We start from the raw sequence: 17,539 nt of genomic DNA on the forward strand, positions 1-17,539 counted from the left end.
CATCCAGTGTCCCTTGCTTCTTAGTCTTCCCAGGAAATCCCACCCCTCAGTGTTGTGGTACCACCAACTTTAGGAAGCACCAATGTAACATACAGAAATATTTCAAAATTTGCATCATATAAAAAAGGAGTTGCAAATTTGATGCAAACGAAGAAGAAGAAGAAGAAGAAGAAGAAGAAGAAGAAGAAGAAGAAGAAGAGAGGAGGAGGAGGAGGAGGAGATTGGATTTGATATCCCACTTTATCACTACCCTAGGAAGTCTCAAAGCGGCTAACAATCTCCTTTCCCTTCCTTCCCCACAACAAACACTCTGTGAGGTGAGTGTGGCTGAGAGACCTCAGAGAAGTGTGACTAGCCAGCAGCTGCATGTGGAGGAGCGGGGAAGTAAACCAGATTATGAGTCCACCGCTCTTAACCACTATACCACACTGGCAAACCTAGGACCTCTTTGGGGTGATGCATAACTGGCAACCTCCTTGTTTGATGCTTGGTGCTGCAGAATTTTCTTCCAGTCGTCTCCCCTTGCTTTCTTTGCCCTTCAGCAATCTTGATCTGTGCTTGCGGACTGTTTTCTGTCTCAGCCACTATTCCAGAGCCTTTTATTCTCCTGTTGAGAGGCCAGAAGGCTTGCTTATATTAGAAGCAGAGCTGATAAGCAAGCAGAGAGCAGCAGTGGCACCCAACCAGGCCAACCCACTAAACTGCCCGTGGACAATGCATCCCTTATCATAAGAAGCTTGTGTGTGTCCCCTGCCTCACTCTGCCCTTAAAGGCTGCCAGGCGTCAGGACTAGCAGCAAAACACATAGCACTAATAGCAAGTGGAGAGAAGCAAACTGGAAAACCAGGTCTCTTGCTGGGACCCTGCAAGCATTCAGACTAAGAAGCAGGTTAGCTTGCCCATGGGGCACAGAAGGAGTCAAAGCTAAGGCACCATGCCTTAAAAATAAAATAAGAAATTCCAGCCAGACAACATGAGCAGCTTTTTCAATCAATATACTCTGGTTGATATTATATTTGTTTAAATTATAGGAACAAATGTCTGTGATGGTCTTTGTAAAGATTAAAACACCTTCGACTGTGCAGAAGGTAAGGTTCACTCATTAGCTTTTGAATGGCGAAACATGCAGAACTGAATCTGCTTCCATCTCTTCTGAAATACTGGAGAAGGTAGCAAAGACTGTCTTCTACTAGCAGCTGCTGCAAAAGGCAGGGATTTTCAGGGCAGACAGGTTTGCTCTGCTTGCCATTTGCTCCCAGAAGGGAGGAGATAAGTGAAGAAAAAGAAGTCCTGTTGACAGCACAACTGTTCCTTCACCATCACTTCCCCTCTGGGGGAAACTTGGCTGCTATTCTCCTCCTCCTCCTCCTCCTCCTCCTCCAAGTTTTGACTTCCTCGGTATCTCAGTATTACATTTACAGGAAAGTAAGTCCCAATGAATTCAAGTCCAAGTCTTTTTTTTAAAAAAATGCACATGACAGTCACCAGTGGGTGCAACTGAACATTAGAAGGAAATCAGCAGGTGAGGTGGTGAAGCACAACTGTTTCCAGCCCTGCTGAGAGCCTCACAGAAAACTGCTGTTCCAAATCTGCTGCTTGTCTTGAGAGGAAAGCTCCCATAGGTGCCAGTGGGAGATTATGTCCCAATGCAAATAGCATCTTCAGAGGAGAGATTTTTTGTGTGTCAGGATTTCAGCAGGGAGGAAATGGTTAAACCTCCACTCTGCCCACCCACTGCTAAGCACTGAGATGCCAGTAATTACCAGCACACACACACATACAGTGCTTGCTTGCTTGCTTACTTATGTCTTTAAAATGCGCATGCTAAATGCAAAGACACATTTGATGTCAAATCTAGTTTGGACCTATGATAGAATTGCTTCTGAATGAATGCATGCATAGGATCTACTAGTTGCACATCTGCCAGCAGCTGCCTTTGGGACTGGGCTCTTTCTTCTCGCTCTCTCCATCTCTGCAAACAGACCATTCTGTGTGTTCCTTTATTAGTAGGATTATGTATGTCTATTGATATATGCACAGATGGAAGATGTTTAAGACTCTGTGGTCTCTGCAGAGACAATCAAGACATTTGCTCTCCTGCAGTTCAGAAATATATATTATGACAAGTGAGTTAAGCAAAGGCTGTTGGAGTTTGAGAGCCAATGAATGGTATAATGCTTAGAGTGTTCAAATCCCTGCTCAACTACAAAGTTCACTGGGTGACCCTGGGCCAGTTGCTCACTCTCAGCCCAACCGACCTCACAGGGCTGCTGTGAAGATAAAATGTGGAGAAAGACAACTGTGTGTTCTACCTTGAGATCTAGGGTGGCGCCTTCCTGGAAACACTGCAAGGGATTCTGGGAAAGCAAAATGGTTACATTCAGTGCTATTTTTCTAGAAAAAGATGTGCTGGGACTCACCATAAACACCTCTCTTGTTCTCTTATAATGGCAATAGTGCCCACCTGACAGGTGCCAGAACTGAGTTCTGAAGAGTTCTGGCTGATAAAAAAAAGTCCTGGTTACATTAAATCAAGAAATGAATTTACTAGCATAACTAGTTTGGTCCCAAAAGGTGTCACCTGGAAACACTGCAAAGGGATTTTGGGTCACACCCTTTAGGGCCAGAGTAGCCATGCTAAGTAAATCAATATTTTGATTTAATATAACCATTTCATTTTGGTTTTAAATGCAAATAGTTCTTCCTGGAGAAGAGACAGTAATTGCTGGGATTACAGCAGAGAGGTGGTGGTGGTGTGGGGGGGGGGGTTTAACCCTTTTCTGTCCTGTTGCAACCAGGATATGAAATCACTCACCCAAATCTGCTATTTGCATTGGGAGGGAAGCTGCCACTAGCACTAATGGAAGTTTTCCTCCTAATACGAAGAGCAGTTTTGGAGAATTGGTTTTCATTAGGACCACAGGATGGGAGTTCTCCCCACCCCCGCAACACCTGCTGCAATCTCAGTGATTGTTCCCACCCCAGGCAGATGCTATTTGCATTTTTTAAAAAAAGGTGTCACTAAGTATCACATTTCATTTGACCCTTAGATCACACATTACAGCTCTTTGGGCCATCAAAATGACTTGGGTCAGCCAGGAAACCAAACGTCTTTATATAAATAGAAGCTGCTTTTCTCTACCACTGCCCTTTCCCTGGGAAAAAAAAAGGTTGCCACAGAGAGATTGCATTGCAATGCAATGAGATCTTCCATATTATGGGGGACTCACCAGAGACATGTGTTGTTCTCAAACCAATTACCTTGCAAAGCTTTCTCTAGATTGTGTTAAATCATCTTTCCTTGGAAGTTGTGTACAGCACTATATGCTCTCTGGTGTGTGTGTGTGTGTGTGTGTGTGTGTGTGTGTGTGTGTTGGGTGGTTCTTAGTGCTTATAACAGGCTTGTGTCAATGAAGCTAAAGTTAGAGGATTTGTTTCTTATAGACAAAACAACGTGAGGCACAAATATCCTTTGGGACAATGACTTATTGATGTGGTGAAAGCCTCAGCTTGCTTGCCCTGTGTAATGTCAAAATGTCCCTGGGAGTTGCTTTTGTAAACAGAAACACACCTTGACAGCCACTTAAAAGATTTCTCCGCTGTCTAAGCATGAGCGCAAGCCCAGTAGCATAGGGGCACTCACAGAGCATCAACAAACACTAAAAGCTGTTGAAATTATGCATTGGCATCGATTTGTTTTGGGTTGTTGCAGGAGGAAACGGCAAGATATTTGATGGCATGAGTATCGGGAACAAGTCTCCTCCACCTGATGCTCCCCCCACCCAATGGACTACAACTCCCATCAGCCCCAGCCAGAAGAGACATAGTTCAACGGTGATGGGAGTTGCAATCCGGCAACATCGACCAAGGTAGCAGGTCAAGGAAATTTCTCTTGGAATGATACTTGTAAGTAGGGAATGTGAGGCAGGCTGAAAAATAATAACAAACACCCATTCTTAAATGCACATTTCAAAACTCAGGGCCAGTACTAAGGAAGCTATTGCTGCGAGGGATGAGGATGTGACTGGAAGTTACAGAGGAGGCAGCACTGGCACCAGGAGATGGCACTTTCCATTTTGCCTCAGGCAGCAAAATCTTCTGGGCCCGCCCTGCTTATGTTTATGGAAAGTGAAGACAGCCTTTTGTAACCAGACTGTGGGTGCAGGAGGAAAATTCATGTTTGTGGTGTTTACAACATTTTGGGGTGGCTACTAACACTCTGTGAGAAAAATAATAATGATACAGATGCTATATCCATCAGAAAAACTCTCCACAATAGCTCTATCTTCAGAGACAATATAGGGACGCAGGTGGCACTGTGGGGACGCGGGTGGCGCTGTGGGTTAAACCACAGAGCCTAGGACTTGCCAGTCAGAAGGTCGGTGGTTCGAATCCCTGCAATGGGGTGAGCTCTCATTGCTCAGTCCCAGCTCCTGCCAACCTAGCAGTTCGAAAGCACGTCAAAGTGCAAGTAGATAAATAGGTATCACTCCAGCGGGAAGGTAAACAGCGTTTCCGTGCACTCCTCTGGATTGTGAGAAGTGGCTTAATCATGCTGGCCACATGACCCGGAAGCTGTACGCCGGCTCCCTTGGCCAATAAAGCAAGATGAATGCTGCAACCCCAGAGTCGGCCATGACTGGACCTAATGGTCAGGGGTCCCTTTACCTTTACCAGAGACAATGTGCCATTGCTTACCAGGTCCTGGCGACTAGCAACATGGACTGAGTACTGCTATCATATGGTTCAAGATGGCAATTGCTTGACCATGGAGCAAGATGAGGGAGAGAAGGGAAGCTGGGCCACAGAATCAGCTCTGCTGAGAGAACAGCAAATTTTGTCTCTTCCTCTCCTTGAACAAAACAAAATAAAAAAATTCCTTCCAGTAGCACCTTAAAGACCAACTAAGTTAGTACTTGGTATGAGCTTTCGTGTGCATGCACACTTCTTCATGAAAGCTCATACCAAGTACTAATTTCGTTGGTCTTTAAGGTGCTACTGGAAGGAATTTTTTTATTTTGTTTTGACTATAGCAGACCAACACGGCTACCTATCTCTCCTTGAACAGTTTTCCATAGCAGCTGGCTGTTCCAATAACTAGCATAAGTAAGAACTGGTACCTGAATTTTCTTCTTTTTTTCTTCTTCCCTATCAATCCCTTTTCCTTTTGTGCCATGTGCCTCTTAGTTTGTAAACCCGAGGTAAAGGCCTGTCTTATCACTGATCTTCCTTAGCTGCTATGAGAGCCCTTTGTGGCTGAAAGGTAAGATTAAAAAGGCTTCAAAGAAATATATACTGAGGTAGAAGGATTGGGAACATTTGTGCATTTTTAAGAACCTTTGAGGGTATCTTTGGGGTAACTTTCAAGGACAAAGGTACTCCCTCCACCTTCAGAACACTCAATATCTGACAGGAGAGACACCTCCTTTGAAAGTGCCATCCAGAAACACTCTCAAAGAGCAGGGGGGAAAGATCCACTGAACTTAATTTCATGCAAGGTAGATCTGCTTATGTGGAACTCTGTTGTTTTGTTCTGAAATGCCAGCCATCATCAATATTTCAATAGAAGAAAACTGACAGGTTTACGTAAGTCAATATAGCACAGAGAAGCTGTGGCAAGATTTACTTCCAATAAGAGGGAATCCATGCCGTGACACACAAGGGACAATTGCCCCCCATCATGCCCTGCTTGTGAGCTCCTGGGGAGTAGCTAGCTGACCACTAATGAAGACAGTGAACTAGGCTCGATGGACTTTTGGCCAAAAGCAACAAGGCAGTGTGTCTATGACTTTTAAGTCCTAGAGCTTGATTTGCATAGAGAAGCCTTCCCCAACCAGGTGTTTTCCAGATGCTGCTAACTACATCTCCCATCAGCCTTGACCATTCGCCATGCTGCCTGGAGATGATGGAACTTGTAGTCCAAAACATCTGGAGGGCTGCAAGTCGAGGAAGACTGGCATAGGGATTTGGGTGCAGATATTGCTTGGCACTGTGGGTTAAACCACAGAGCCTTGGACTTGCCGATCAGAAGGTCAGCGGTTCGAATCCCCACAACGGGGTGAGCTCCCGTTGCTCGGTCCCTGCTCCTGTCCACCTAGCAGTTCGAAAGCACGTCAAAGTGCAAGTAGATAAATAGGTACCACTCCGTCGGGAAGGTAAACGGCGTTTCCGTGCACTGCTTTGGTTCGCCAGAAGCAGCTTAGTCATGCTGGCCACACGACCTGGAAGCTGTACGCCGGCTCCCTCGGCCAATAAAGCGAGATGAGCGCCGCAACCCCAGAATCGGTAACGACTGGACCTATTGGTCAGGGGCCCCTTTACCTTTACCTATTGCTTAAGGACAAAAATGAACAACATCAGCACTGACCCACTGTCAACCCATCCAGATGGGTGGGGTATAAACAGACTATTTTCAGGGGGGGGGGAGACCTTATTAGCTCTTTTAGCATTTCAGTTCGTGGTGGCAGAAAGTGAAGCCTGCCGTGCAAACATATTTTCGTACTTATCCCCTGTTCATTCATGAGAGGGAAAACATTTTCAGGAAACACATCAAGAAATCATTATGGACTAGAGCCTTAAGTTGTTTTATTAAAAGGTGTAAATTACAACCAAGTTAGTTATTTCAGGGCAGGTACAATCTGGGGACAGAGACCCACTCTTGCTGTTATAAAACGTAAAAAGTCTGTTTTACACATCATAAGACGGCCAGTCTGCGCAGCATACGGACAGACCATTCTGACATCATGGAACCTCGATAGAACACGTCCTGTGGGATTTCCATGTGGGTCATAAGTCCTGCCCTTAGCATGCAGAGTCAGGCCTTAAGAAGATTGGACTCCAAAGGAGGAAAGGGGTGGGTGTGGGGATTTGGGATGAATCTAGACTTTCCAATATACAATAGTAAATCAGGTACTAAATGACATTACTGCCTTTTTATGGCAGACTTCTACAAATGTGGTTAAGGTTATACACTTAAAACACTAAAGTAAAAAATAAAAAAGAAGAAGAAAGAGGGTGAATTGGTACGTTTATTTCTTCCTATTGTACAATTAAGCTATAAATAACTTCTGGATAAAACGCCTAGCTGTCAATGAAACTTGTTAACCGATTACATTCGAGGAAGTCCCTTTCCCGCGTAGCCCAGCACATCTTGACTATTCCAGTGTCTTCTCCTGCTTCTTGCCTTCTTTTTTCTTTTTCTTGGGCTCTGTTGACACAAGGAAAAAAATGACAGTGTTACAAGAGCATCAGAAACAACTCCACAAGGTGCCATAGCCGGACATTTGCTAGGGCCCCAGGATTAGTAAAGGAATCACTGCCCTAACAGTGGTCCCATTACTCACTTTGGGGACGAAAGCATCCCAGAAGATCAGATGCGGCCTAAGAGAATGCTCACTTTGCATGCCTTGTTTCCTCCAGGTTTGGGGGCTATCTGTGAGTGCCTCCAAAATCCTGGTGCCAGAAATGATCAGAAAGAAACACAGCCAAAGTCAAAGAAAGAAGAAAGGTTTCTTCCCAAACATCTAGAGTGGCCCTGATCCTACTTGAATTGAACTGAAAGCCTTGCAGAGTCTTCAGTTTGGGTCGGGAGGAGGCAGGAGAAAGAAAAGCACCAAGGCAGACTCTCCTTGCACCTGCTCCAACCCTGGGAAAATTTGGGCTGCCTCAACCAGCTCCAGCAAAACCCCAGTTGACTCAAATTAGCCTGAGGAGTTGCAGGATCCAGGAGTCATCCAGAGCCAGTGCAGTGCCGGTTACTAAAGCACACCTTTTTTTTCTAGTGGTATGTTTCACTCTGACAACCAAAACAGAGTTGATTTTAACTATGAAAATGTAATAATTACACTCACTTAGAGCAGTCCTGGGTCAAACTTTGTAATATCTAAAAGCTCTTCCTGAACATTTTTTTTATTTTTTATTTTTGGTGGGAGGGACATTTTGGGAGGGGGATCTCTGCTCCGCTGAGCATTTTTATGGGAATGGAGTGATTTTTACAGGGATGTCCAATGCTTACCAGAAATAAATGTCTTCAAACCTCCACTGAGCTGACCCTACCATTTTATATTTTCCAGAATGTCTCATTCCAATACAGTGGTACCTCGGGTTACAGACGCTTCAGGTTACAGACTCTGCTAACCCAAAAATAGTACCTCGGGTTAAGAACTTTGCTTCAGGATGAGAACAGAAATTGCACGGCGGCGGCAGCAGGAGGCCCCATTAGCTAAAGTGGTACCTCAGGTTAAGAACGGACCTCCAGAACGAATTAAGTTCTTAACCCGAGGTAGCTCTGTATATCTTAGGCTGCAGGGGCAATGATCACAAATGAAAAAGGGGGAAATAAAAAATGGCAGCTGCCAGCCTGATGAGTTTTATCCTACCCCCAAATCACTAGAGAAAAATTCGTCCCTACTTTTGTGGCTTGCAGATGAGGCCATGAAATGGAGGGAGATTTGGATAGAAGATCCTGCTTCCTAGGTTTCTACACAAGTTGCTGTTCTGAGCATGTCTTCTTAGAAAACAGGAACCCATAAGGTGGCCCTGAGGAGATTTCACCCCTCCCATATCCAAGAATCTCCTGAGGAGCCTGCTGATTCTACAGAGAGGAGGAGCAATGTTCTGCTTTCTACTTAATCAGTGAGTGAGTCAGTCAGTGTACCGGAGAGAGAGAGAGTGTTAGAGATCGTGTTGAGAGATAAGGTTGCTGCTAAGAGCAGCTGCAGACTCTCAGTGTAGCATTGATTTATGCTTAGATCTTTTAGCTCTGTATATAGTTTTGTATCATAGTTGTAGCTATAGAATAAAAGGAAGATATTCTACAGAGCTGCTCTCCGAGTGGTTTATACTCTGCAAGACTCTGCAAAACTCTGCTGCGCAACGACTGTATTATTGGTCAAGTGAATCCGGTGCTCTCAGCTCTAAGCTGTGAGTCCACAGCACGGTGACCTGTCCCTGTGAGAAAGGTGGTCGCTGGCAGTGCTACCCAGCTCGCCTAGCCCAGTCGGGGTTGTAGTGCATGAGTCCAGTTGGTACACTGGCTCAAGGGCGATGCTGACAGGCCCATACCCTCCCAGTGCCACAAAATGCTGGGATAATCATGAAAACCCTTAAGCCATTGCGGCTTCTCTCTTAGTCACAGAGAGCCAGCCATTGGGGCATTGGGAAAGAGGAAGGAGGGCTTCTTCCTGAAGCCTAGTTAGTGCTTACTAGGCTTTGAGAAGAAGATGGGTGGACTGTAGGACCCTGTCAGAGCCCTCACGCCTCCTTCCTGAAGGACTTGCTTTTCACTTTCATTGCCAGGCACATGCTGGAATGCAGCAGAGAGCTCTACCCATTGAGCTTCCTCCCTGGAGGGCTCCTCTCATCCAGGGAAGGAAGAGCAGTTGCCCAGTTATGCCTGTGTGTCTCACTGCCTCCTTCAATCCCTTCACCAGGCAAGGCAGCCAGCCTTTGTTGACTTCACTCTGTTTCTCCATCCAGTTAATTCCATTGAATGAGGCAGAGCTTACTTCCAAGCAGACGTGTTTAAGATGGAAAGCAAGAGTAAGTTATTCATAGGACAGGGTTGTGCAGGGCTAGGTTTCTTAGGGGAGATGAAGTAGTTGCTCTCGCCGAGCTCAATGAAATTGAGTAAATATGCGAAGTAAATAAGCGAAGAGTCCTACCGCACACAAGCACTGACCTGGGATCAAGTGAGACTTACTTCTGAGTAACCTTATACAGAGGGCGAAGCTCCAGGATGCAATCTTCCGCATACACGTCATGAAAGTAAACGTTCCTAAACATAATGAGACCTGATGTCATGGACTGACTGGACACAAAGGAATAGTGGGAGGCACCAGCTGGGGAACCACCAAGGGAAGTAGGTTCTGAGCCTGGGGAGTGGTGGTGAGACAACGATAAATGGTCAGAGGCAGAAATCTGAGAGGAGCTGTCAGGAGCTGAAGAGGTAACAGGGTTTGTTGAGAAGGGAGTGTCTGGCAGAAAGAAGTCCAGAATCAGAAGCTGCAGCAGGAGAGGACGGAGGCCAAGAGATGGAGATGAGTCAGGCTGGTGAAGAAGCCAGGGTGTCTCCCTCTCCTGCTGTGACCAGCTCCGCTCCCACCTGGTCTCCCAGGATCAGAAGAGGTATGAAGAGTGAGGAGCAGAGACAGGTGTGTCAGTGCAATCTCCGATTGCTTGGGAAAGACCCAGAGAAGGAGATTATTTAGGCAGCTATTGTAAGGTGGGGAACTTCAGCCTCCACAACTCTCTCATAGGGAGAGAAGATTTGCTGTGCTCCAGATCATATGCAGAGTACTTTCTCTCTGCTAGAGGTGAAGAAAGGCCAGTCCCAAAGCTTTTTTCCTCTCAACTTCATCAGAATCCAGATGGTTCTCCAAAGCAGCCTCTGTTATTTTATCTCCTCCTCCTCCTCTTCCTCCAAATCCTTGTACAGAGGTTGTTTCCATTTCCACATCACAATTGGCTTCCTTCAATTTAGTGATTCTGTGATCCAGTCCTCCCAACTTTTCATCAATTTGGTCTGAAGCTTCTGAGTATTCCTCATTTCCACCTCATATTCTTCTTCTTCATCCTCTGGCTCATTTTGTTCATCTTGACCAAACATTGATCTGAACATTTTCGGTTGTTCAGTCATCATCAACTGTTTAACAATACCAATGGTCACTTATTGATCCAAAAGTACCTTTGTCATACTGGATGCTTTTAATTAGGCACCCAGTCCACCTTAATCCCCCCCCCTTAGAATCACAGCTACAACTGCACATTCCTTTCTCATGGCTAATGATGGGCAAAAGGGGTGCCTGACCCTTTAAAGCAGTGATGCTGATGTAGGATAGAATGCCCCTATTTTCAGCTGGGGAATGTTGGAGGGCATGCCATCCCACTCTGCTTCCTCTACAGACGTGTGCTGGCAACGGTGCCAATTTCTGGTGAGATCTCAGGAGATCTTGCTGAAACCTTGTGAGACTTCACTGTAACCTGCCACCACCACAGAATCCAGGTAAGGGAGGCTTCTGCAGGAGGTGGCAGCAGAGTAGGGTGGCACTTTCCCGTTTCACCTCAGGTGTAACGGGATGAGCCAGCCCTGCAAGAAAGCAATGATCTACTCCATAGATGGACCACGGTGATGGACCACTGATGTTGTGGACTATTACTCCCATCATCCTTTACCATTGGGCATGCTGACTGAGGCTGATGGAATGTGTAGTCCACAGCATACCTGGAGCACCACAGTGGTCTACTCCCAATGCATATATTCAATGCCACTTTATAGATACCTAATACGCATGAGGATTTTTCTTAAAATAAAAATTCAAAAAGAATATTCAAGGGCTCGGAAGCAAGGAAGGAGTGATGGGGAATAGTCTCTGGTGGAGGCAGAGGCGTTCTGATCACAAGTGCCAGCTCTACTTGGCATGCGAGGTATTGTCTCAGGGTCTAGCTTAGAACAAACTGAAAATAGCAGGCAGCTCCTGGAGAAACCAGGTCACGGCTCAGTGGAAAGCAAGAGAAAGGTTTTTACACATACATCTATAAACACAAAGACACCAAGACACCTCCCAGCTTTCCTTCCTTATTTACTGCGGAAACTGGGTTTACTTCCCTGAAAAACTTATTTGACCCTGCTTCCCACCCCCAGTCCCCTTTCTCTGCCCCACATGCTGGCTGCATTTCCCCCCTGTCTGCTAAGGGTATAGATTTTCCTTTCTTCCAGAAGAGAGGCAAAGACAGAGAGATGGCAGATGATGGAGGCCAAGCTACCGAGAGATTTATGGAGGCAAGCCGATCCAAACATGTTATAGGATCATAGAATTGTGGCATTGTAGAGTTGGAATTTCACTACTTATATTTAGAAACATTCATGGTAGTTGTTTTTAAATAATCTGTTGATATTATCTCATTTTGATTTTATAGTGCCTGCTATTTTTAAGTACTATTTTTATTGCTATTTTTAATGCATTTATACCTACTTTTTTGTAAACAACTTAGTTATTAAGCAGTATATAAACCTTGTTAAATAAATAAATTACGTAATTTGGAAAATCATATCGCAGGAAGTGGGAGGCCTATATTGAATGATCTGAAAATAGGACTAGTTCTAACACTGGGCAAACTGAGATGTCTGGACCAGGAGGCTGTGGGGACAGCAGCCACAACCTAGCTGTTCCTTTTAACGCTCCACCCACCTACTGCTTCCCAGGAAGTTCCTCTCTCCCAGGACCAAATTATAAAACTTGTGGTCAAATTAGACAACCGCATGGTTTTTTTGCTCAATTTTACACCATAACTAGGGGTTCTAGTTCAACTTAAAAAGCATACCTTATGCAAGATGGAAGCCATCTATCTCTGGTTTAGGACACAATCCACCATCCCATTATTTTCTCTTGATCTGCCATAGACCAATCTAATTAGCATCCATTTCAGTTTTGGAAGAAAGCTGTTCCAGTTTAGGCTACACAGTTGTCATGGACTGGCTGGATGCAGAGAGTGGTGGGAGGCGCCAACTAGGAACCCCCCCCCCATAGGAACCCCCCAGGGGAAGAAGGCTCAGAGCCAGGGGATTGGTGGTGGGACAATGATAAGTGGTCAGAGGGAGAAGAAGGAGCAGACTGGGAGGAGGAGGAAGGTGTCGGGAGTGGAAGAGGCAACAGGGTATAGTGAGCAGGAAGAGACTGGGGCAGAGAGCAGTCCAGACTCAGACGCAGAGGGAGACCAAGAGGCAGAGATGAGACAGGCTGGTGAAGAAGCCAGGGAGTCTCCCCCTCCTGCTGTAACCAGCTCCCCTTCCTCCTGGTCTCCCAGAACACAGAGAGAAATGAAGATGGAAGCGAAAAGAAAGACAAAATGAAGGAATGTTAGGTTTCTGGGAAAGGAACCAGTGGGAAGACAGGACCATCAGTCCTCCTCATACCTCCCTCATTGGGGCAAGACCTACTGGGAAGAGTTGCTGTGATCATTAGGCCTGCACTGTTTTGGTTTCTTTGAATAAAGAGTTAACTTCACTGGCACCAGGTGTTTTATTGCTAACCTACTCCTGACTCTGGCTCCTCACAACAGTTGATGTCAAAATTCAGAATTATTGCATGCAGATTGTATCACAGTATAAGCAGCTATTCTGAATGTGAAGTCATTCATATTGACTCCTTAATGGAAGATAACAAAATCAGAACAGTCCAATGAATCAAGTTTACAGGCCTTATTGTGCGGGAATTTAAATTCCTCTACAAGTGTGCTGATTTCTCCAAACCTATGTTTGCTTCGGCAGGTTGGAGCCATGATTCAGCATCATTTGTATGGCTTCCGTGGCTTTTTAGGATGCCATAACAACTCACAGTTGTTAAAACTGAGCCAGCCCCTCCTGTTACGGAGAAAAATAAATTGCGAAAAATAAAGGTAGTGCTTCGACTCTTGTTTTCCATTTGTGGCTTTAAATTGTGGGTTGCTTCTAGTCCTTGGGCACTATCTCTTCAACATAATTGCCTTCCCCCTGCTGCTTTTGTAGTAAAGGTTTATATACATAAAGCAAAGGTGATGGCTTAGAAAAGGCCACCTGCAGCTATTCGGCACCGCTGAGCATTGCTATCAAATTACTAAGAAGTGATGCTAATCCATCACGCCTAGACCCAACAAAATCCACGGGGCTTATTCCTATGTTTGGTTAGGATTGGGGAATTCATTCCCAAGATTTCTTGCTTAACAGGTTTGTGAACTGAGCCTAGTGTTGGGTTGTTGACTGTTTGCCAGCTGTAATTGATTGACCCCTGGATCTTGGCATATGACAGGTCTCTTTGTATCACCAACATTTATAAACTCTAAGTGCTTCTGTTGGCACTATAAACACGAAGCAGTCACTTAACTCTTGTGGCTTTGCTCAAGGGATCTCAGGCTCTCTGGTTTTACAAGAATGATGAAGAATCTCAAAATATTCCTTCACAATGAGATCGGCTGGGCAAGGAAAACTCCCCCGTTTCATGGTGATGGACAGGCTGCCAACTTTTCTCTTATATGGCTGCTATGCCTTTAACAGATGTATGGCAGGCAGAAACTTTGCTGACGAAAGGAAATGGGAAAAGCCTCCCCTGTTGGATGTCCACTTGGCCCACATCTCTTCAATTCACAGCCTACTAGGTTAATGCTGGAAATCTTAAAGTCCAGGCCATGAGCAGAATACAAGCAGAATACACCAAACAGGTATCCTTTACAGAAAGATCAAGATCTACACTAAATCCAAACTACACATCTTCACGGTCCCCCACAAAGCCTCAAGTTGCTCTTTATACAGCTCTTTTCTGTGTTGCACACTGCTCTGCATTTTCCCACATCTTTGTGTGTTGTTCCGTTCCATAGGTTATGGAAGAAGTGAAGCTGTCGAAAACGTTGCCTGTGAGGCAATGAAAAGTACCATGCTTTTGCTGTTGTTGAAGCACAGTTAAACCTTCTTCTCTTTCTCCTCCTAAATTCTTTTATTAAATTTACAACCCGATCTTCCTCTCAAAGGAGCTTAAGGCAGCAATCGCTTAGAGGCAGAGCTCATTCCTTGTTACATGTGCTTCACACCATTGGTGGTGGGAAATAAAATACTCAGCAAAAAGGATACCAAGACATGGAGTAAATTGCCATTCGCCTCATAGATGGGAAGAGAGAAAACAGCACATGGCTGCCATTTTCAGCAACAACCCGCCATTTCTTGTCACATAAAGTTCTGTCCTAGAATTCAAGCTCTTTCTCCATTCCTTTCTCCTTTTCATTTCTATATAAATATAACAACAAATCATAACTGCCAGAACTGAATATAGACAGTTCTTCCAGATGAAGACAACCCATTAGATATTCTCTGCAGATTGAACATGTCCTCTTTCCCAAAGTTTCCTAACAATTTCAAGCTTCTTTCACCTTCTCGTTCTTTCTGAATAACCTTCTGCAGCTTGAAAATCTTATTACATTGCCATTGGAATCACCATCAGAGCTTCAACATTAGTCTAAACTCCATACCCTCCAACATTTCTCCAATTAAAATAGGGACATCCTAAGAAAAAGTGGGACATTCCAGGATCAAATGAGAAACCAGGACGGCTTCTCTAAATCAAGGATGCCCCTGGAAAATAGGGACACTTGGAGGGTCTGGTATATAGAACTTATAAGTAAATAAATATATGTTGACATAACAGGAAGATGAATGAGCACCACAACAGTTTGGAAGCATAGCAACTGTCTTCCAAAGGTTAAAAAAAGGCTGGAAAGAAATTGAAAAGAAATTGATAGTGATTTGCTAAAGTCTCCAAGAAGGCTTGCTTGCTTCCTTTTATAAAAGGGCAGTATGATTGTGTTGTTGTTTATTGTCATACCAGCTGCATTAACCTACTGATAGGATCTGTGTTTTAAACTGGTGGCACAGCTTTGCTTTTATTATTCCACAGGTGTGAGAATTGCCTCTTGAAAATTCCTGTGAGATGCTTACAGAGGACAAAGGGTGGAGTGAAGGAGACAAGAAGGAAGGGTGAAATTAAATACAAGAAAGAAAGAAAGAAAGAAAGAAAGAAAGAAAGAAAGAAAGAAAGAAAGAAAAGGAAGGGGCGTAGAAGCCAGAAAGGAAGGAAGGAAATGAATTACCCATTTAGAATAGTAATGAGAATAAACATTTGCTTATGCTGGATCTTTTTATCACAATAAGCATAATAGCTCCAGGCACTCTTGCTGGTGATGGGCACTGCTGAATGCCAAAATATGTCACTGAAGGAAGATGCAAAGAAAAATATATATTGCTAGTTCATGCAAGCAGCACAAAAAGTGTCCTAAACTCTTCCTGAACCGTACCACTTCAGGGTGTCACATGTATGCGCATGTTTGAGACTGTTGAATGTTCTCCCCGCAAAAAAAGCTCCCTGCATATATTCAACTAGCTTAGACAATGCTTTTCAACTGTGGGTCCCCATATGTTGTTAGACTACAATTGCTGTCATCCCTGGCTGGGGATGTTTAGAGCTGTGGTCCACCAGGACTTGGGGACCCAAGGTTGAAGAGCACTTGTCAAGCAGATGACCCTTCTCCCTGAAGGAATCCTTTACAACATGCAATGAAATTTTTAGATGGGGAGAGCATTCGGAATATATCCCCAGTCCTCCTAAGGTCAGAAGTGGTAAACTCCAGAATCCTACCACCACGATCCACCTCATTTGACATAGTGTGTAAAACAGATATAATAAATTATTATGATTTATTGCATTTGTGAGTTGCTTTATATTGCACAAGGCAACCCCAAGTGACATCGAATCATAGAATCATAGAATCATAGAGTTAGAAGAGACCACAAGGGCCATCGAGTCCAACCCCCTGCCAAGCAGGAAACACCATCAGAGCACTCCTGACATATGGTTGTCAAGCCTCTGCTTAAAGACCTCCAAAGAAGGAGACTCCACCACACTCCTTGGCAGCAAATTCCACTGTCGAACAGCTCTTACTGTTAGGAAGTTCTTCCTAAAGTTTAGGTGGAATCTTCTTTCTTGTAGTTTGGAACCATTGCTCCGTGTCCACTTCTCTGGAGCAGCAGAAAACAACCTTTCTCCCTCCTCTATGTGACATCCTTTTATATATTTGAACATGGCTATCATATCACCCCTTAACCTCCTCTTCTCCAGGCTAAACATGCCCAGCTCCCTTAGCCGTTCTTCATAAGGCATCGTTTCCAGGCCTTTGACCATTTTGGTTGCCCTCCTCTGGACATGTTCCAGTTACTCAGTGTCCTTCTTGAACTGTGGTGCCCAGAACTGGACACAGTACTCCAGGTGAGGTCTGACCAGAGCAGAATACAGTGGCACTATTACTTCCCTTGATCTAGATGCAATACTCCTACAACCCTCGATCACAAATACATGAAAACCAGGGGAGAGGATACATTAAAAATATCCCAGTCACTTCTAAAAGGTCACATATAGTTAGGCCATCTTAAAAACATCATCTTAAAAAGCATATTAAAAAGCAGAGACATCACCTTGCCAACAAAGGTCCATATAGTTAAAGCTATGGTTTTCCCAGTAGTGCTGTATGGAAGTGAGAGCTGGACCATAAAGAAGGCTGATCGCTGAAGAATTGATGCTTTTGAATTATGGTGCTGGAGGAGACTCTTGAGAGTCCTGTGGAATGCAAGAAGATCAAACCTATCCATTCTTAAGGAAATCAGCCTGGAGTGCTCACTGGAAGGACAGATCCTGAAGCTGAGACTCCAATACTTTGGCCACCTCATGAGAAGAGAAGACTCCCTGGAAAAGACCCTGATGTTGGGAAAGATGGAGGGCGCAAGGAGAAGGGGACGACAGAGAATGAGATGGTTGGACAGTGTTCTTGAAGCTACCAGCATGAGTTTGACCAAACTGCGGGAGACAGTGGAAGACAGGAGTGCCTGGGGTGCTCTGGTCCATGGGGTCACGAAGAGTAAGACACGACTAAACAACTAAACAACAACAATAGTTAGGCCAAAGGCCTGGTTATAAAGGAAAGTTTTTGCCTAGCGCCTAAAGGTAATGACGGCACCAGGTGAGCC

General features: G+C 44.7%; 1 protein-coding gene across 1 annotated transcript in view; it reads right to left on the reverse strand.

Annotated features, from left to right (window-relative positions):
- Window positions 1-6,568: 6,568 nt before the first annotated feature.
- The window catches only part of PTN (pleiotrophin), a 94,269-nt gene continuing 83,298 nt past the window's right edge, over window positions 6,569-17,539 (reverse strand). The window contains exon 5 of the mRNA XM_079993171.1: window positions 6,569-7,207. Within this exon, the coding sequence (XP_079849297.1) occupies window positions 7,155-7,207 (53 nt within the window). The 3' untranslated portion in view covers window positions 6,569-7,154. The remainder of the gene's footprint in view (window positions 7,208-17,539) is intronic.

The sequence above is a fragment of the Podarcis cretensis genome (assembly GCF_951804945.1).
Source record: "Podarcis cretensis genome assembly, chromosome: 10".
NCBI classification, from domain to species: Eukaryota; Metazoa; Chordata; class Lepidosauria; order Squamata; family Lacertidae; genus Podarcis; species Podarcis cretensis.